Source organism: Embiotoca jacksoni, unplaced genomic scaffold (genome assembly GCF_022577435.1).
Source record: "Embiotoca jacksoni isolate LCO1_2020_lvr unplaced genomic scaffold, fEmbJac1.0.p SCAF_13, whole genome shotgun sequence".
Taxonomy (NCBI): Eukaryota; Metazoa; Chordata; class Actinopteri; family Embiotocidae; genus Embiotoca; species Embiotoca jacksoni.
The window spans coordinates 11867787-11889153 of record NW_027185263.1 but is presented as its reverse complement, the minus strand read 5'-3'; the positions used below and the strand labels follow the sequence as shown (position 1 = coordinate 11889153).

Here is a 21367-nt window from a genome sequence, read left to right as displayed (position 1 = left end):
ATTGTGTTTCTTTCACACTTTGCGCCAGACAGCTCTGTCCATCTCCCACTAAAGGCATGAATCAATATTTTGAAACGGAAGCACTTCCCTTGTACGCCTTCGTTAGTCACGCAATAAGACTGTCATATTTTTGTGGTAGTTGTTGGATCTGACAGCTTACAACAGTCTCCCCCCTTTAGCTGAGAGAGGGGTGTTCTGCGTTGATGCTGCCACTTAAAATGGCAGCATCAGATTTAAATCAACATTACCACGGTGTCATTTTCCCATGCGGGTCATCAAAAATGGACGTTAAACGTCCAGGTTTAAACTAAGCTTTAGTGTCAAAACATGCTGTATCGAGGAAATGCATGTTTTGATATCTTTGGCTGTCATTTTTTTGTGGAAATCCTATCAGTCCCCCTTTTGTGGATGTTTGAATTTGTCTCGTTGGCTAATTCAGCTATGCATGCTTAATCTTGGCTCTGGCAATTGTAACAGCTGGGGGCAGTCAGTAGGTATAAATCATGCAGTTGGTCAGCTCTCTGTGTATGTGTACTCCACCCATGTAGCCCAGAGTCGGTGAGAAGTGAAAAAAATGTGAGACTCGGCCCAGGGCTGGAGGCACATCTAGGCCAAAAATCGTCATATTAAAAATCTGTTTTCATTGATTCATGCATGCTGTAGAAAAGAGGGTAAATAGGTAATGATTGTCTTCTAACAGGATTGTTACAGATTTGTAGCTTTGCAATAATCACACGTTCTTGCAAGTGAAAGCAACAAAGTTGAATGTGTTTAAAAAAAATTAAATAACATGTCCTAATCTGCTGCCGCATGTCGTTCCTCACATGCATCCAGTGTTTGTGAGGAACTGAAGCATTGCAAATCAATCAGGCAGTCTTTGGATTCAAAGGGAGCCAAATTGTGTTAAGTTAATTAAGTCTGATAGATGTGTTTGCTTTCATAGCTGATTAAGGTGCTCAGCAGAACCCCTGAGTTTATACTTCATCAAAATACTTCCGAAATCTATCAAGGGCTCTGTTTTTTACACCCTTACCCTCTCATTAATTAAGTTGGCCCTGATCATTTTAGCTGGTGATTGGAGTCCGGCCAAGAAAACACGGACAATACCAGAATACATGTCATGAACACTTTAGTCTTCCTCCCCTGAGCGGCCGAGCTTAAAGGTCAACATGTTAAACACATGCTTGTAATGACTGTAAACTATTCAAGACGGACCACAGTCACATCCTTTTTTAAATTATTGTTCAGAAAGTATAGAAGAGCGATCTACAGTTAATAATGGCCTCTTTTCAGATGTCAGCCAGAGTATCTGAAGCCCTTCCAGGATTACATGATAAGTGTGTTACAGTTCAATTGTCCATCAATAGAAATAATGAATAGGTCCAGTCTGCAGTGAACTCATTTGGCACTTGAGTAATGAGGAGTGTTGATGAGGTATTCAGGCCTATTCTTCCTGAGCCAAATCTGGTGTCTGAGTCTCCACATGGTTATTCTCAAAGCTTAACTGTTGGCCCTCAATTTGAGAGTCAAACAAATCTTGCCCAAACATTTCTCAGGCTTGATTGCTGCGATGACTGCTCCAGACATGAAACTCCACTGTGTTCAAATATACAGGAGAGAAACACCTATAGATACACAAACACAGATCTGTCTGGCCTAAAGGATAGCCTGTCAGTGCCTTTATTCACCATGTCTTTTGTTTTTTGTTTTTTTTTGTGCTTTTGGACCGAGTCTCCCGCTCCCCTGCCAGATTGTGTTATATCACCAAGAGCATGGATGAAATGTGTTTTCAGTTAATAACTCACCTCATCAGTTTTTTTGTGGTGAGAGCAAAAGAGGGTTCAGAGGAAAAAACATAACTGAGGCTTTCAGTCTGTTTATTATGTGGTGATGTGAATGTGAATCCAATAAAAATAAAAGACATAATTTTCTATTGGCTTTGCTTACAATGTAAATTAAAACTAGCTTTGTGCTCGTTACAGTGAAACTGGAATAACTTTCTATATTTGTAAGAATAAATTACAGACGTGTGGATTGATCTGCAGCCTTGAATGCACATTGTCACATTAGTGGCCCATCTTCACTTCTTTAGCTTTCATTGCTGCCACAAGGCAACTGAGTGTAAATATTCACCAGGCCAGGCTGCAGTGTTCCTAATGATGTTTCACACATTTAAAAAAAATATATTAAAAGAGCATTCACTCACATTTCAAACATCAGTTTACCCTCAATGGGGAGCACTACTACTAACTGTCTTTTGCTGCTGTGGGAGAGCACACTGAAGTCTGAAGGCAGAGAAATCCCTGTCCAATATATGTAGCCAAGATGGTGACAGTCAAGGGTGAGGAAAGGCCAAGTGCTTTCACATTAACCTCTTTTTGACCGTTATGCTCATGTTTCTATACTTGTCAGTATGCACCCAAAATACCAAGTGTAAGTAGAAAAGTGTGCAAATTGAAACAGAGAAAAGTCTTTGTTACAAACTGGAGATGTGGAGTTTGACTACGATGAGGTAATTTGACATCAAGTTGCATTGTGGGAAGTTTAAAATGCAATGTTTTTGGAACTTTTACTACACTGAATGGAGTATTTCATCCTCTTCTGCTTGCATCTCTACCGTCTAGTTTTTATCCAGTTTTCTATCAAAAAATATATGAATAATTTACTTACATAAAAAATGCTTTAAGGTAGTTGAAGTAATTTTGGATATCATCTAACCCCATATTTGTATCTGTATAAATCATATTCTCACAGTGTAAACTGTGCTGACAGACTCGAGCAGAAGTCACTTGATCGCCTGATCAGATTCTGTAACCTTTTGTATTTAAAAACCTTCTGATTGAACTGAAAGGTTTGTAGTCATGATTGATTTAATGTCTGCATTAAAAAGGTGATTCAAAAATAGAACTCATTTGATTTATCTGATTATTAAATGTTTTCATCAAAAGATTGATCGATTTGTTCGATCATACAATATGGGTGAGTGTAACTGTGGCACAGAGAACCTGCCACATTTACACACATTTATGTTTATAATAGTTTGGCACGAACACAAACATACAAAGAAAGGTGTTAATTACAAAATAGCTATTGACAAAGCTGAAAGATCACCACCCAAGTTCTCTCATTCTTCTATTCCATGTGCATGAGGGAAAAGTTTCATTCTGAAAAGTTACCTAAGAGTTGTGTAAGCATCCGATGAGGGCAGTGAATGCCTACAGTGTGCTTGGAATATAACAGCGATCAGTGTGACTGATCATTGCCCAAAACTGTGGAAAACTAACGTGTATAACAACCTCTTGCGCAATGGCATTTGTCTTTTTTTTTTTTTTTCTTTTTATCTTACATCAAAGAATTCCAACATGGAAAATTATGCAATCGTCAATGCTTGAAGTAACCATTATCACTTCAAAATTATTTTGTAACAGCATTCTGGTCAGGCAGAATAAGTTTACGGGAGGACTCGGTGGCTGGAGAACAAACTCCATCATGTTGCTGAAAACAACAACACATCCTCAGAAAGCCTTTGCTTGAGTTGCATTGGATGGAGCAGTAAAAGTGTTTTGGAACAAAAACAATACAAAATGTGATAAATTTAAAAAACATTCAGCGTCATGGATTTTTAGCAGCTGTGGTGTCCAATACTGTGGGATATGGTTGCAGCACAGACGAGCTCTGCTGAGTGGAGCTCAGGTCCAATGGACTGGAAAATAGTATTTCTGTAGCAGCCATCTCCGCTATTTGGCACAGTCTCCTCATTACCATCAAATATACCGCTAAAGATGAAAAGACCCCAACCAGACCGTCAGACTGAGGGCCAGCTGTTTGTCTCATATCACTGATTGTTTTCAATATGTGAAACTGTTTACCAGATAATCAATCGTAAAATAAACCACATTGTCATTTATGTAAATTGCTTATTGTGTTGTCAATTCATAACAAGTGAGATTTCTATGTCTCTGACGCAATAAAATAACACCCTGTCAACATGTCCTCTATAACCATGTGTAGGGTAAACAGTCTTTAATATGGTTTTCAAATTATATGGCAATAAGATAACAGACCTCTGATGATTGTATCATTATATGTATGCAGTTGTTCATTTTTTGGGGGCTTTGAATAACAAGGAGCTGAACCTGTGTCCGAGGGATTTTAAAGAGAGATATAATAAATATAATAGCAATGTAATCATCTCAACTACAAATGGCTTTGCAACAATTTGAAAGAAAAATTGTAAGTATCCTAATAATATATTAATGGAACACTTAAAATGAAAATGAGAACATGATAGTGAACTAAAGACAGGAAACCATAAAGTATCTGCTGGTTGTATACAGTCAGCACCTTGCTTAGTGTATGCAGTTTATATTTGTATCATTTATCATTCGATACATATAGAAGCAGGGAGACATGAGGGTAAAATTGCAGAATCTCTGCATGACATATTTGCAGAGTGCCTATTGATTTATTCCACCGAGGCTGAGCGTGCATTCCACATCTGCAAGCTGCTCTGAAGACAAATAATGGAAATCATATGACGGAAGAGACTGTGAGACCAAAAGTGGAATAATCTACAAAAACAGAACATGACTAGAAATTTTAAATAGCTTGTAGTGATATATGGCACATCTACTGTTGGTGTCGTCAGGCAGCATGATTCATCTCTTAATGTAATGTGGAATTGTTTTTGTGACAGACCATTAATCATGCTGAACTGGAAAGATCTGTTCAAAGCCGCAAACGACTGCTGCTCCTCCAAATACTAACGTGTTTACAGCCAGTTCATTAACAAGAGGAATAAAGCGCAACAAAAAGTGCACCACGTCCACTGACAATACCTGATTTACAATGACGAGAGGGTGTACGTTATTTTCAAAAACTTGCAGGTCCTAACGTAGGACCTTCAGCTTCCTACTTGTTTTGTCCTAAAGGTACAATTTGTCAAAGGTTGAAAACAGTAAATCTGCATATCAAGAGGATATTGCAATAAAAAAAATGAGTGACATTTGTGAAATTCGTGTGTTTTTTTCTGTTACGGCTATGAAGAACACTTCAGCAGGGTGGAGGCTTACAAGACATTACAACAAATTGCTGAAAAAGTATAAACTTTTTGGGAGACTAATGAAGCTAAAACTGTCTACATAAAGTTTAAACTGGCTTTCTGTAAAACTGAACTTGTCACCTTTTAATTTGTCCACACTGATGAATCCCCTGCATGCATGCAGGATAGATTCTGGTCATGGCAGCGGTGGAGCAGCTGCTCAAAACCATCAGTCTCACAGGAACGACTACTGGCACTTGCATCTGCTTGAGTCTCGTGAACTCTTTAGTTAAAGATAACATTGATACATAATTATACTGTACACTGTGACATGCAGGTTTCTCGTTGGTTAGCCTCCAAAATTTGTCTTTACAGGGAGCTCTGTGTTGGCTATAAGGAATCCGTGTATGTTGTAAAATAAGATTCACAACCACATTTTTTTTTATCATTATTTTTGACGTGGGGTTCCTTTATCTCATCACTTCCATTCAAACCAACAACACCAACAATAGAGTTATTTAAGCCAAAAAGAAATCACAGTACAGCTAAGCATCTTCACAGGTGGAGGTTCAGCTCTGTTTTGGTCTCCGTCAGACTCTGCCTGGCTGCTCGTTCCATTGTTTTCTTATGGACCCTTTTGTACTTTGTCTTCAACTCCCTCAGCAGTGACAGAGCTTCCTTGTATTCCTCTTTGTTAACGCCTGCACCGCATAGGACAACAGCTGTACAGAAAACAAAGTGTAACTTAAAGAGAAGTCATGAAAGCTAAATTAGTTGAGATTCATTTTATGTAAATAAGACCTGTGCATACCCAAGGGGACTGTTTTTATTGTTGTATTCTCTTTCATCACCTTCATCATTTCATCCACCCTTTCAGCCGGCTGCTTTATTGGTTTCAAAGGTGGCAGTTTCTTAATCTGTGCACAGAAATAACATGAAAGTGATAGCACTGCAGGTTTCATTTTAATTTGACAGTAATTATATGAATGCGGATGCAAATTTTTGAACATCAAACCCTTTTCTCTTTTTCTCCGTTTGGCGTCTGGATGCTATCAAGTTCTGGTTTTGAGTCTCTGTAAACATTCAGCTTCTTCTGTGCATGCTCTGGCATCCTAACAGCGGTTTGTGTTCCTGTTGAGAGAAAAGAAAGAGCATTGGTATTCTCTGTGGGACGACCGTACAGTCAAACGTTTCAGGGCTTGAGGACAGTGTGCAAAAACATAAATAGCTGCATGTGAAACTACATTCCTCACTCCTCACCAACGAGCTTTGAGGCATTGGGATTTGGTTTTGCATCCGTCGACATTTTGTAGCAGGTGAATTGTTCAGGACTCGTTGGCTCCTCGTTGTTTGCAGTTTCTTTCTCCTCAGATGGAACATCGCGTTCAAACTCGGGTGCATCTGCAGTCTGAGCAAGAAATAACATTCACGAAACATTCATAAAACTTCACTATAACACTTGGTAAAGAGAGAAAATTGATTTAAATGTTGAGACAAAGGACTTGTATGTAGAACCTTGAAAGAAGAACCTTGAAAACAAGACGAGCACATACCTGCGTAATAAAGAAGTGCTCTGTATTTTCATGGATAGCCGGATCACTGCTCTCCTTGCCCTCAGATCCTCTTGTTCTCTTGACAACCACTTCACTTTTGTCAGTCTGAATTTGTGCAGCACGAGTTGTATTCATTAACAATGGATTCTTTGACACCTTGGGGATTTTTTTGTGTACCTGTCATACACAAATGTGACAAAAATAAAGAATTGTTTATGCAAATTGAGCTTCACAGAGTCAATTATAGTCAGACATCACTTTCTGTCCAATTGTCCATGACTCCAGTTTGTCCTAAAAAAGACGCCTGCTATCTGCATCCTGCTATTGCTCCGTCTTTGTTATGTCTCCACGCCGTGAAAAGACGCAGCCATGTTGTCAGCTTACATTCATCCTATTCAGGCTTGTGAACGTCATAACTTAAGATCGCCTTTTGGGAGGCGGGAGGCAGGGGGGAGCGGGGGGGGGGGGGGGTTCTTGACATTTGGCACAAACGTTCACTTCTTGGACTCAAGGATGAACTGATTAGATTTTGTAGTCAAAGGTTACTGTGATGTGACATCTGTCCCATTATTGTGACGGCCATATCTCAGGAATGCCCAAATGAACATTTTCAAAATGTGGCACAAATGTTCAGTTGGACTCAACAATGAAGTAATTACATTTTGGTGGTCAAAGGTCAGAGGTCACTGTTAAACTGCTGTGGTTGCATAGATCTTCTGTGCTGTCGGGTTAAAGATGTGTGTGAAGCATGCACGGTTAGAAATCGCAGCATCTGTGCAGAAACATCTACAAGCATATTTGAAGTATTGTCTGCTGTGAAACAGCTTTATTGGTTCAGTATGTAAACACACAAATATCCCTTCAGTCTACATACATCTGGACAGATACGGCAGTAAAATGCAACTTGACTGGTAGAAGCATGAGAACACGAGGCAGTAATTTATTGTGATCTTAGAGACTGTCTGTGTCATGTTTGCTCAGATTGTGCAAGAGCATCACTCAAGTAGAGTAACTTTCATATAGCAAAACCTGGACAGTCGTGATTAGACAACATTAATGATGCAAAACAGATCGAACCTTCCATCTTGGATTAGTCAACACCTTCAGTGGGAGCTTCACAGCTTCTTGTGTCTTCTTCCTCTTTGTTGTTATGCCCAGTCTCTCTCGGATGTAGCTCAGTAAGGGAGGCTCTCCTGTGTTCGATTAAAAAAAGACGAGAAGGGGATTTCAGAAATTCTGAACCACTCTTTAAAAACTGCCTTTTAATAGAGGAAGATTACCTCTCCGCTTTGTGGTGAGAGGGTTGGACTGAATATCAATTTCACGAAGCATTGGGAAAAGAGTAGCAGCCACCAGTGCTTCCTCCTCAGCAATCTGAGGGCAAACCACTGATAAGATACATTATAGTTCATTATAAAAAAATTTTTTAAAAAAGGTCATAGCTGATTTATTCATATGAAATAGCAGCACACCTTGTTGTCAGCTAAATTTAGGAACTGAAGTTCTGGTAGTGGCAAATCGGAACCGTGACTGAACTCCTCCCAGATGTCTTCGTGAAACATCTAAGGTGGACACAAGACAGACACGTTTAATGTGAAGAGCTGAACTGAGGAAAAAAAACATAGAAACAGAGCATCTATAACACAGACTGGAGATTTCACTACCTGTGAAAGTTTCTTCAAATGTTTATCAGTGTTTGGATTTGACTTCGTAATGGCTGGATTGAAGAAATAAAAATGGCAAAGTCAATATTTTTCTGAGGAAATTGAACATATTCTGACTCGCAGGTTCAAAACGAAGTTAATGATACGCATCAAGCAGATGCTGAACATTTACCAACTCCCTCCTCTTCTTCTTGTTTTTCAGTAAAATCCACAGGTTTTGAACAGTTCATCAGCTGCATGTATGGTATTTCAGAAATACAGTTTCTCTGAAGATTTAGATACTTTAGCCTGTAATTGACAATTCATAATACTTAACATATATTTCTACCAACTTTGCGATCCATTGTGATATACAAGTCTGCCTTAACTTTGTTTTATAAAACAAGCTTCAAACCACATCATGACCTCTTAAGGTTTATGAGGCTGCTGAAGACTCCGGAGGACAGTTTGTTGTCATCGAGCATCAGGGCTTCAAGAGCTTTAAACTGTGTGTCTCCCTCTTCAGCCGGCCTGTACAAAAGCATTTCATAATTCAGTCACATACTACATCCTGTGTGTGTCTTCCCTTTTCTCCCACGACCACCTGGCTGTGAAGCAGGTGTATTGAATGTCTTTACATTCACTTCACCAGAAACAGGAATGTGAATTTGAAGCAATTGTGCGCCCCCTCCTGGTCAGTTTGCAAAATGTTGTCAATTTTGTGGCCTCTTGTCAGGAATTAACTTTTTGGACAAGTTGTTGTGTTAAAAATCAAAACCAACGTATATTAATACAATAGATGAAGACTTAGATACTTAATTGAAAAGAACTCAATAAAACCAAATCATTTGCATCATTATTCAAACTTTGAATATAGGATACAAAACATTACATTAGAAAGATGTTGTATTATGTGTTTGCTGCCAACTTAAAGACATCAATCAAAGATATTTCCTGGATATTTACAGTCAGACTGTACGTAGATCATGTATTTGCTGTTAAAGACACATAATTGAGTTGTTTTTCATTCTGCCAGCTTCACCATGACTAATATCAAATATTTTTGTTACAACTTTTACACTGAAAGGAGTTTTTCTTTGTTTGTTTGTTTGTTTGTTTGCTAAACAGATGGAAGAACATGACCACACTTCTAACTGCCTTTTTCTCAGAACAAATCTACCGTCAAAGCAGATTTTCTTTTTGATTTTTAAGCACAAATTTACATCACAGTAGACAGAAAAAGTCGAACAACTAGCTGACGAGAACAAATGTATCATCTGAGATGATTTTTTTTTTGTTTATTTAATTATAGTTGAATAATTTTTTTCAATAGAATAAAAGAATGCTATAAATAGAGTAAAAATCTGATATTGCAGATTTTTTGGGAAAATAAGGTTCTTACAGCTGAGTGGGGTCATGGTATGAGGAACCCAAATCAGGAGGAAGATGAAGAAGCTTATTTCCAGTCAGATGAAGGACTTTAAGAAGTGGAAGGCGACCGAGGGAAACAATATCAACAGCTGATACACTGTTGTAGGACAAATCCAAAAGCTGTGAGAATTAAAATACAGTAATTAGACCAACATGACGACATTCAGAAGACAAAAAAAAACAATAAAGGATAGCACTCTCTTACAAATTCTCTTAATTATCTGTGCACCAATTTCATTAAAAAAAAAATGCCACCCTCCCTTTCTCATCATCAACTTTGCTCAAGTATACAGCAGTGCCCAGTATCAGGTATACATTTAATAAGTATATCATCTTACCTCGAGGTAAGGGAAGTCAGCAGCAGAAAATGCCATGTTGCAAATGCCGTTTAAAGACAGATTAAGTTCTCTCAAAGACACAAAACTGCTAAAAGATCCTGCAGAAAAACAACAAACAATTTCTGATATCTTTTGGCAAGAAGCACATAATCACACTGCGGGTGAATCTGTATGGTACGATATGTATGAATAGTCACCTAAAGAGAGGGAATTAATGGAAGCATCGATGTAAGCTACATTAACAAACACCTTGAAGTCTTCTGACTTGACCTGCGCACAATGAGGGGAACTGATGAATTGTTTTTACCAACGGACGACCAAATAAGTTTGACTGAAATGTGAAAAATGCCTCTTACAGAAGTCAGTCTCTTCTCACTGACGTCAACAAAGCAGAGCTTGGATGGATGGTCGACACAGTGCAACTGGAGCTACAAAAAAAAAAAAAAAAAAAAAGTGAAACCGGTTGGAAACTGATCTGGTTTTCTTTTCTTCTTTTTTTTTTTTTTTTTATTCAGATTCTATGGATTTCTAGATTTCTTACCAGCAAGAGTTCATCTAATATGACACCACGAGGTCCATCAGGCGTCCTGTTCTCACAGTTTCCAAAGGTCGCTTTAATTCTTCGGTTCACATTCCTGTATCTCTGCTCCTCCTCCTTTTGGTAAGCCAGGAGCCAGTGACCAGACCCTAAAAGAAAAATGACTCAAAGCATGTCAGTTTCACACGTGCAATCATCCTCTGTATGGATTTTAATTCAGAATATTTGCTTGATTATCATTCAATCAATTTGCTTGTTATATTATTTTCCGGTCAGGTTGATTTTTAAATGACTGGTTTTGTCCCACTGACATTTCAAAACATTTATTCTTCAAAATAAATGACATAAAAGCACATTTTTCATCTTTATTTGATAAGTGCGAATACATTTTCTGTCGATCAACTCTGCAACTTTATCATCTATGGTGCAAAAAAAAACAACTTGTATTTCTGCACGAATTTATAGAACTGACAAATGTGCCTATATATGTTCAGGATCAGATATTTACTGAAGTGTATTACTCGCTTATAAGATATACTTTCTACAGGCATTATAACTCCACAAACCATTTTTCAAGTAACCATTAACATTGCCTGAACTTTTATTCTTTTTTTTTTTTTTTTCTGGAGTAATACATCACATTATTTCCAGCATTATATTAATAGTTCTTGTATTTTTTTTGGTTGTGGTCTTAAAGGCTATTTATTTTTGTTGTTTCCGAATTTCTTCAGCCTCCATGATTTAACCCACCGTCTTTCCTTCTGCGATGTCCTTGATGGGAAACATTTGGGAGGACAGTTCTGTCCATCACCACATTTATAGGAAGCTGACGTCATCCTTGTTGTTATCCATTTATCGGGAAAAAGCGTAAAGTTGTTAAGAATGGTCCATTACGCTTCACGTCCAGCCTCCTGATCAATACATTTGATCCTGAGCGACACTGTAGTGCTCTGTAGCCTAGCAACAGCATATAAAAACGAGCTCTGCCCATGCCGTCCAGCAGGGGGCAGTAATGCTCAGAGGTCTTTACAAAGGAAAGCGGAAGAGACCCGTGAGCCTCGCTGGTCAAAAACCAATTACCATGATGAGATAGTACTCCTCTTTGCTGACCTAAAGTATTTAAAGACATTATATTCAATGGTTGCAATTATACAGCAGACAATATTTGGTAAATAGTTACTCTCCAGTACTCTTTTTCTTCTGACCCGTGTTGGGTTTAAACTGTATACGAGTTATCTTCTGATCTAAGTTGACCACAGTGCGCATGCGTGAGGATTCACTGCAGTGGGTGGTTGTTTTTGAGTCTTCGTTAGACTTCTTTAACTGTTCCTGGAAACCTCGTGCGTCCTGTGTTTATTTGAAGAAAATACGTGGCAAAAGATTTTCAGTGAGGAAGCGTCTCAATGAACACGGAAGCGATTGCGGATATTTCTCTCGTTTCAGTGCCATCTTCGTTTCTAATGAACCCACAGCTCCAGTGTCGTGAACATCAGAGGTCCTTGGGTTTTTGTGTGTGCATTTGCACGGTATAATGCAGTTCACGGAAAGATCAAGAAGAGCACATGCGAAGACTAACAAGTGAAGGTAAGGGCTTTGCTGCGCACGTACAGTTTAGGTTTGTGTCAACGCACCGGTCTGTGTCTGTGAGGAGCTGCTGGACTGTGAACTCTTCACAGGTTGTTAAAGCAACACTATGAAACAAGCTAAGGCGAGTCATCCATTTGGAGCATTTTTTTTTATTTGTATTTTATTTTATTCACAGGACCTCTGATCCACAATGGGGAACAGGCCATCTAAGAGTGGCAGCGGAGAGGAACCAGCCAAAACAACTTTGTTTGAAAAGGAGCCAAGTGGGATCACGTACAGAATTCCTGCTCTCATCTACCTGAGCCACTGTCACACCTTCCTCGCCTTTGCAGAGAAAAGATCCTCAACCGCTGACCATGATGCCAAAAGGCTTGTAATGAGAAGGGGCACGCTGAAAGAAGATGGATCTGTTCAGGTTATTAGACAGATAGATACTTTATTAATCCCTCAGAGGGAAATTTGTATTATTCCCGCTCGATAACAAACCGATTGGCCTTTGCTTTAATAACGGTCGACGTGATCTGTGCGCATCTTTTTTTAAAATGTTGTCTTTTTGTCGTGTTTTTCCAGTGGTCGTCGAGTCAGGAGCTGACGACGGCGTGCCTGCCAGACCGCCGCACCATGAATCCTTGTCCAGTGTATGAAAAACACAGCAAAACGCTGTTTTTGTTTTTCATCTGCGTCTGGAGAAACATCACCGAGAAGAGGCAGATCATGACGGGTAAGAACAAGACGCGCCTTTGCTGCGTTAGCAGCAGCGATGATGGGAAAACGTGGAGTCAAACCACAGACTTAACAGAGAGCGTGATTGGCGAAGCCATCTCCAAGTGGGCCACATTCGCTGTGGGTCCTGGTCACGGTGTCCAGCTGGAGAACGGCAGATTGATCATCCCCGCCTACGCCTATTATGTCCCGTACAGATGCTGTAGGGTCCCAATTCCTCGCACAGTCTACCCGCGCGCACTCTCGATATACAGCGAGGACTTTGGACAGACATGGCGTATCGGTAAGATGCTTCAAAAGAAGTCGGGTGAATGTGAAATGGCAGAGATCATAGACCACGAGGGCAGGAGTCATCTTTACTGCAACGCCCGTCAAAGTGGAAGATACCGATGCGAGGCCCTGAGTGAAAACAGTGGCGTCTATTTTGACAAACCCCACATAGCCCGGGAGCTGGTGGAGCAACGTTCTGGCTGTCAAGGCAGCGTCATCGGCTTCCCCGCTCCTGAATTTGTCCCCAACGATGACACTGAAAGCAAAGCTTGCAGCACGTCCATCTTGTCACCCGACACGCAAACCTGGCTCCTCTTCATGCACCCAACTAATAAGTGCAGAAGGAAGGACATGGGCGTATATTTGAACCGATCTCCCCTGCACTCCTCTGGATGGGACAAGCCCATGATTGTCCACAAAGGGCCCAGCGGCTACTCGGACCTAGCTTACAACGGGGACAAGGATCAGTTTGCTTGCCTGCTGGAGTGCGAGAAAGAAAAGGAACATGAGCAGATTGTGTTCATGTTGTTTTCCCTCAATGATGTCAAGCAGGCAGGCAGCAAGAAAGAAAAGAAAATGCGCTGAAGTGCGGTTGTTTTATTTCTGTATTAACAAAAGCTCTCTTAACATTCTCTTGCAAAGTAAAAAATAAAATCCAAACAAAAGCCACTTAATATGCTGTGCAGCAACATCTGTCCGTGTTTACTGTTGTTCTACATTCTGGAGATGACGATGCATGCGTGAGTCGTGTGTTTTGTTGTCTCCTCGTTTACATGAAAAAGTAATTACAGTATTAATATTATTAATATGCAACCAGTTGTATAAGGAAGGAAACTATTTTTTAATAGGCTTGGGGGAAGGTTGATTTTAAGCATGCTGTGCTGGACTGTCATTTTGGAAACAGGCTTGTGGCATGTTTGATAAGCACTTCATAGCCATTTCTGCATTTTTATTAAACGGTCTGTACTCCGTGAGCTGTGACGAGAATTTGCCTACCTCTTTTTACTCTCATATGACGATCATAGCAGGCCTTGTTCAGTAGAGCGTAGAGTTTTCCTCCATGCTCAGTCTCTCCTTACTCTGATTCACATATGCCTTTACACGCCACTGGTAAAACTTAGGCTGTCAGTGCACAACCTTTTCTGTAGATCACAGTGGGTGCCGTAATGTTGGCAATAAACCTGGAGCGCAAAGGTGAAACTTTTTTTGTGTTCACGTGCAGCTGATCAATGAAGAGACCAACCAAACTGAACCATATCTATTTCCAAAACAGCTAATTAGTTAAAGGTCCCATATTTTACAATTTTACTGCGTTTTATTTGCATCCATATGAAGATATATTTTTTTGGCGGGTTTAAAGTACCAACAACCATTTCAATATAGTTTTACGTCTCCTCTCTTAAGCTTTTTTTTTCTGGAGCTCGACCAAGAAAAGACTGTTTTGTGTCTGTGTCTTAAAGACCTTCTCCACTGATTGGTTAACTGTGGGCCAAGTACAGGTTGCCTTCCGACGTAGCTTGATAGCTCCGCTACAGGATGCTCGCTCCCATGTTGTCTTCTACATAAAAGATAGGTTGGTGGGCCGTGCTGAGGGCTGGACATGAGTGGGAGCTTGTGACATCACAAATTTACCGAAGTCCAAACGACTTGTTAAAACATCAAAGTTGTTGAGCATGGGCTGCGTGCATTTCTCTTTTAGACACTTTCACTGTATTTAGAGCACCTCGACCTGCTTTATAATTCTTTTTAAAACATGAAAATCTAAGTTGTTACAGTATTGGCTCTTTAATAAAAACATACTTTCTGCGAGCTGTGTCCTGAGCATTTGGGCTACTTTTTTTTTTTTTTTTTTTTTTACCGGACACAGATTTTTATTACATACATTTTAAAAAACTATATCACAACATTATTTACTTTTTTAAATTTTCTATTCTTGCAAATTTAGCATTATTTCATGAACAGGCTTTTTTTCTCTTTTTGTTTTTATGTTGCGTTACAAGATGTGATTGGCTTGGTGTGGGTTATCAAATGAGAGCATGTAACAGCAGACGAAGCCTCACTATTAATGAAGCCTCTTGGAATTTGCGCACACAAAATATTGTATTGAGTGATTTTAACATCCTTCTTTGCCTATAGTTTAATTGTCTTTCTGTTGACTGTTGTGAAAAGTGACAAAACCTGCATGAAACATGTATTTTAGTAGAAAATAAAAGTAACCTGTGAGCACCCGACTCATCTTTTGATCAATGCTTTTACTTGTTTTTTCCTGATCACAGTGCAAAGTAACTGCAGTGACAATTGCTTTTAATGTCGTACTGGTAAAGCTTAAGAAGACAAGTTGAGCAATAATCAGCTGTCAAACAGGGGTAAGGGATAGAATAATAGGTAGGACACGGATATGGTTTTAAAAGCAGCAATGAAAAAAAAAACTTCCGCTATTGGGAGTCTTTCACTACCTACACAGGCAGCAGTGGCGGAGGGCTGCAGCATGTTGAAATGATGTCAAGGACTTGTGCTAGAATGTGATTCAGCAGATGTGTAGACGGCGGGAAGGAATTTGGGAATTAATCAGCTGCATGTATGGTATTTCAGAAATACAGTTTCGCTGAAGATTTAGATACTTTAGCCTGTAATTGACAATTCATATTACTTAACATATATTTCTACCAACTTTGTGATATACAAGTCTGCCTTAACTTTGTTTTATAAAACAAACTTCAAACCACATCATGACCTCTTAAGGTTTATGAGGCTGCTGAAGACTCAGTTTGTTGTCATCGAGCATCAGGACTTCAAGAGCTTTAAACTGTGTGTCTCCCTCTTTGGCCGGCCTGTACAAAAGCATTTCATAATTCAGTCACATACTACATCCTGTGTGTATCTTGTTGTTGTTCGGAGCGGCAAGAAGAAAGGTGGAGGGATTGCAGTCTATGTGAACAAGAGGTGGTGTAATCCCGACCACGTGTGTGTGAAGGAACGTTTCTGTAGCCCGGACATTGAACTTCTAGCTGTGGGGATGCGCCCTCATTATTTGCCAAGGGAGTTCACTTCCGCCATTGTTATCGCTGTGTACATTCCTCCATCAGCTGACGCAGAGGCAGCAGTGGATACCATCTACTCCACTGTGTCCAAACTGCAGACTAAGCATCCCGGTGCATTTTTAGCAGTTACTGGACTTTAACCACACCAGTCTGGATAAAGTACTGCCAACTTTGCACCAGTATGTTAACTGCCCCACCCGGAACAATAAAACTCTGGACTTACTGTGTGCTAATGCCATGGATGCATACAGTACTACTGCCCTTCACCCCCTTGGTAGGTCAGATCACAACCTGGTCCTGCTGACTCCCAAGTTTGTTCCCCTGGTGCAGAGGCAGCCTGTAACCACCAGGACTGTGAGGAGGTGGACACAGGAGGCTAAAGATGCCCTGCAGGACTGCTTTGAGTCCACGGACTGGGATGTGCTGTGTGGACCACATGGGGAGGACATCAACAGCATGACGGACTGTATCACAGAATACATTAAATTCTGTGAACACACCACTGTACCATCCCGGACTGTACACTGCTTCCCCAACAACAAGCCGTGGATCACCAGTGACCTGAAGGTTCTTCTTAATAAGAAGAAAGCAGCCTTCAGGTCTGGGGACAGGGACGAGCTCAGGAGAGTGCAGCGCCACCTGAAGGAGAAGATGAGGGAGTGCAAGGACTCCTACAGGAGGAAGCTGGAGGCAAAACTCCAGCAGAACAACGTGAGGGAGGTGTGGACCGGTATGAAGGAGATTACTGGGTTCAAGGGGAGAGAGAGACAACCAGGGGGAACCTGGAGAGGAACAATGAGCTAAACTGTTTCTTCAACAGGTTTAGTTCACCACTCTCATCTGTCTCCTCCACACCTTACACCTCCCAAACACCTCTGCTGCCTCCCCCCTCTGCCCCCCCTGGTGAGCTGCATCGACACCTTGACACCCCCCCCCACACACACACACACACACACCCCTCTCTGTGACGACTGGCCAGGTTAGGAGACAGCTGGAGAGACTCCACCAGTGCAAGGCTGCCGGACCTGACGGCATCAGCCCCGGGGTCCTGAAGACCTGCGCCGTCCAGCTGGCTGAGGTCTTACAACACCTCTTCAACCTGAGCCTGAAGCAGGAGGAAGTCCCGGTGCTGTGGAAGACGTCCTGCCTGGTTCCTGTACCGAAGAAGATGACTCCATCTGGCCTCAACGACTACCGACCGGTTGCCCTCACATCTCATGTGATGAAGGTGCTGGAGAGGCTGGTCTTGGCCCACCTCAGGCCGCTGGTGAAATCTTCACTGGACCCTCTGCAATTTGCGTACCAGCCTCATGTGGGAGTGGACGACGCCATCATCTACCTGCTGCAACGAGCTCAGTCGCACCTGGATGGAACCGGTGACTCTGTGAGAATCACTTTCTTTGATTTCTCCAGTGCATTCAACACCATCCAGCCACTGCTGCTGAGTGAGAAGCTGCGGGTGGTGGGGGTGGACGCGTCCACCGTCTCCTGGATCACTGACTACCTGACAGGCAGACCACAGTTTGTCCGTCCGGGCGGTGTGCTGTCTGATACGGTGGTCAGTGGTACTGGAGCTCCACAGGGAACTGTTCTGTCCCCCTTCCTGTTCACCTTATACACAACTGACTTCCAGTACAACTCAGAGTCCTGACATCTGCAGAAGTTCTCTGATGACTCTGCAGTGGTCGGGTGTATAAGGGATGGACGGGAGGAGGAGTACAGGGCAGTAATGGAGAACTTTGTGGAGTGGGCGGGAAGAAATCACCTGCTCCTGAACGTAGCCAAGACCAGAGAGATGGTGGTCGACTTCAGGAGGAAGACGACGGCTCCACAACCGCTGAGAGTTCTGGGAGAGGAGGTGGACATGGTTGAGGAGTACAAGTACCTAGGTGTCTCCATGACAACAGACTGAACTGGAAGACCAACATCAACGCTGTCTACAAGAAGGGGATGAGTCGACTCTTTTTCTTGAGGAAACTTCGATCCTTCAATGTGTGCAGCAAGATGTTGGAGATGTTCTACCAGTCTGTTGTGGCCAGTGCTTTGTACTTCGCTGTGGTCTGCTGGGGGAGAGGAGGGGGAGGAGGGGGAGGGAGGGAGAGAGGGAGAGAGGGAGAGAGGGAGAGAGGGGGAGCAGCATTGGAGCCGGTGACACCAACAGACTTAACAAACTGGTTAAGAAGGCCGGCTCCATCATCGACTACAATCTGGATAGTCTGGAAAAGGTGGTGGAGAGGAGGACGCTGAACAAACTATTATCCATATTGGATAATCCTGACCACCCTCTCCACCACCTGCTGCAGGGACAGAGGAGCACTTTCTCCAAAAGATTCCTCCAGCTCCACTGTCACAAGGACAGATACAGGAGATCATTCCTGCCGACCGCAATTAGACTATACAATAACTCACCTCTGGCAAAATCCATCACATAACAATAACACTGTTGTCTGTGTTTCTTGGTTGTTTGTATATAATATATATAGATATATACTGTACTGTATATACTGTGCATTTTATATTTATATTTTATATTTTTTACTGCTTTTTTACTACTATTTTATTGCTTTTCTATTGTTCTATTATTATCTTATTGCTTCTGTATGCTGCTGTAGCGAAAAAATTTCCCCTCTGGGATTAATAAAGTAACTACCTAACCTAACCTAACCTAACCTAACCTAACCTAACCTAACCTAACCTAACCTAACCTAACCATCTTCCCTTTTCTCCCACGACCACCTGGCTGTGAAGCAGGTGTATTGAATGTCTTTACATTCACTTCACCAGAAACAGGAATGTGAATTTGAAGCAATTGTGCGCCCCCTCCTGGTCAATTTGCAAAATGTTGTCAATTTTGTGGCCTCTTGTCAGGAATTAACTTTTTGGACAAGTTGTTGTGTTAAAAATCAAAACCAACGTATGTTAATACAGTAGATGAAGACTTAGATACCTAATTTAAAAGATCTCAATAAAACCAAATCATTTGCATCATTATTCAAACTTTGAATACAGGATACAAAACATTACATAATGTATATAATATATATAGATATATACTGTATTGTATATACTGTATATACTGTGCATTTTATATTTTATATTTTGTACTGCTATTTTATTACTTATCTATTATTCTATTATTATCTTATTGTTTCTGTATGCTGCTGTAGTGAAAAATTTTTCCCCTCGGGGATTAATAAAGTAACTACCTAACCTAACCTAACCTAACCTAACCTAACCTAACCTAACCTAACCTAACCTAAAATTACATTAGAAAGATGTTGTATTATGTGTTTGCTGCCAACTTAAAGACATCAATCAAAGATATTTCCTGGATATTTACAGTCAGACTGTACGTAGATCATGTATTTGCTGCACATAATTGAGTTGTTTTTCATTCTGCCAACTTCACCATGACTAACATCAAATATTTTTGTTACAACTTTTCCACTAAAAGGAGTTTTTGTTTGTTTGTTTGTTTGTTTGTTTGCTAAACAGATGGAAGAACATGACCACACTTCTAACTGCCTTTTTCTCAGAACAAATCTACCATCAAAGCAGATTTTTTTGGGGGGGATTTTTAAGCACAAATTTACATCACAGTAGACAGAAAAAGTCGAACAACTAGCTGACGAGAACAAATGTATCATCTGAGATGATTTGTTTGTTTACTTAATCATAGTTGAATCATTTGTTCAATAGAATAAAAGAATGCTATAAATAGAGTAAAAATCTGATATTGCTGATTTTTGGAAAATAAGGTTCTTACAGCTGAGTTGGGGTCATGGTATGAGGAACCCAAATCAGGAGGACGATGAAGAAGCTTATTTCCGTTCTTGGAACTTTACCATCAATGTGTTTGTGAATTGTGTTTCTTCTCAGCATCCTGATGTTGGCTGAAGGATTGGAGAATCTTGAGAGCACAGCTTTATTGGTGAAAAGGTAATACATGCACAAGCGCTCGCTCAGCTCATACTGACATGGATTGCCTTGCTCCACCGCATTATTACAGTAATAAGGACATTTCAGTCGACATCTGTGTCCTCACAGCAGCAGCTACCGGCTTCTTGAGATTTCAGATCAGTGAGAAAAACATCTAGACATGGTATGAAGTGTGCTTTATTAGATGTGGGGGTTGGTAGATCTCAAATGTGCTTATCGGCTAACTGGCCTCTTCCTTGCTCTCTCTTTTTCATCACCTTGTCCAATTTGCTTCTTCACACAAAGGATGAATCATACGGTGAAACCTGTTTCTCTCCGACTGTGTTGGCGGTGAGGCAGTCAACATTTTCCTGCACATATGTTTTATCTGTCATTATGATGACACTTGGGAGTCTAGTAACAGGAAGGCTACCAGTGTTGGCGTCACAGATGTTTCCTGTTTTCGGTTTGCATGTGTGGCGTCCCAGCGGGCGCTACTCTTTTAGCAGCACAGACAGTGCTGGACACCGCTGTGATATATTTCTTGTACCATCCATTTGAATGACCTTGAGGCTCTCAGGTGAGGAGCCACCAGACTTATCAGAATGACACGAGTACACTTAGGCTGTGGTCTGATTTTTTTTTTTTTTTTTTTTTTTTTTTTAAGCAGTTAAAAAAAAAAAAAGCATGGCTTGGTAACTCATACCTTTTTGGAACTTCAAATAGTCTTTTAAATTCCCCTTGATTGTTATGTACTCTCATTTAGTAAATCAAGAACACGAGTCATCACTAACCAAACCCTAAAATATATCCCAGTAAAACACACTTAGGTGCAAATTTGGCATCTTTAGATATGCAATTGTACAGCTCTGTGGTTAGTAATTCAAATGTACCATTTTTCAAACCTTGCTTGTCTAATGCCTTTCAATAGTTATTTAATAGAACTGGCCCTTTGTTACAAATATAGTGAGTGATTGTGCAAAACAAAGCTGTTTGTCACAAATGTCACCATTAACAATGTACAAAAAAACTAAAAGTTTGCATAAATAATTACATTTCTTTTCCAGAATGAGAAGCACTAAGGAACAGAAGGAACCACCTTCTCTAAATCTTCATAAACAGTATTTAATGTGAGATTTCACAAAGTGCTCTACCTTCCGTTCTCTGAGAAAGAATAATCTGAAGGCCCACATAGATAATCAAACTTTTGATGCACTCTGACTAGATTCAGAGCTGTATTAAAATGAGACGTCTCTTTCAGCCATACGACAGACATACAGAGAA

The 21367-nt window shown here is 40.7% G+C and overlaps 2 protein-coding genes across 4 annotated transcripts; one reads left to right on the top strand and one right to left on the bottom strand.

Annotated features, from left to right (window-relative positions):
• Positions 1-4121: 4121 nt before the first annotated feature.
• On the bottom strand, positions 4122-11516 carry xrra1 (X-ray radiation resistance associated 1). 3 transcript variants are annotated; one of them, XM_069146525.1, is made up of 17 exons: positions 11295-11516; positions 10548-10693; positions 10363-10434; positions 10204-10276; positions 10007-10104; positions 9640-9788; positions 8664-8768; positions 8431-8546; positions 8259-8311; positions 8067-8156; positions 7875-7968; positions 7672-7787; positions 6595-6771; positions 6302-6449; positions 6057-6172; positions 5853-5958; positions 4123-5763 (listed from the first exon to the last, which is right to left on the bottom strand). In XM_069146525.1, the coding sequence occupies exons 1-17, from the start codon at positions 11350-11352 to the stop codon at positions 5597-5599; spliced, it is 1884 nt and encodes a 627-aa protein (XP_069002626.1). In that variant the 5' UTR covers positions 11353-11516; the 3' UTR covers positions 4123-5596. The 3 variants fall into 3 exon arrangements, with proteins under 3 accessions (XP_069002628.1, XP_069002626.1, XP_069002629.1); XM_069146527.1 differs by lacking the exons at positions 10204-10276; positions 10548-10693; positions 11295-11516 and having other exon boundaries at positions 4122-5763; XM_069146528.1 differs by lacking the exons at positions 8259-8311; positions 8431-8546; positions 8664-8768; ... (1 more) ...; positions 10007-10104; positions 10204-10276 and having other exon boundaries at positions 11295-11514.
• Positions 11517-11797: 281 nt separating this feature from the next.
• On the top strand, positions 11798-15355 carry LOC138196470 (sialidase-3-like). The gene is made up of 3 exons (XM_069146529.1): positions 11798-12128; positions 12307-12546; positions 12702-15355. Exons 2-3 carry the CDS (start codon positions 12322-12324, stop codon positions 13707-13709), a joined length of 1233 nt encoding a protein of 410 aa, XP_069002630.1. The 5' UTR covers positions 11798-12128; positions 12307-12321; the 3' UTR covers positions 13710-15355.
• Positions 15356-21367: the final 6012 nt, after the last annotated feature.

Coding starts and splice junctions, on each gene's coding strand:
- xrra1 (XM_069146525.1), bottom strand. CDS start 11,352: ATGGACAGAACTGTCCTCCCAAATGTTTCCCATCAAGGACATCGCAGA. Junction 7,969..8,066: donor TAAATTTAGCTGACAACAAG/GTGTGCTGCTAT, acceptor GTTTGCCCTCAG/ATTGCTGAGGAGGAAGCACT. Junction 6,450..6,594: donor AGCACTTCTTTATTACGCAG/GTATGTGCTCGT, acceptor TTTCTTGCTCAG/ACTGCAGATGCACCCGAGTT.
- LOC138196470 (XM_069146529.1), top strand. CDS start 12,322: ATGGGGAACAGGCCATCTAAGAGTGGCAGCGGAGAGGAACCAGCCAAA. Junction 12,547..12,701: donor AAGAAGATGGATCTGTTCAG/GTTATTAGACAG, acceptor GTGTTTTTCCAG/TGGTCGTCGAGTCAGGAGCT.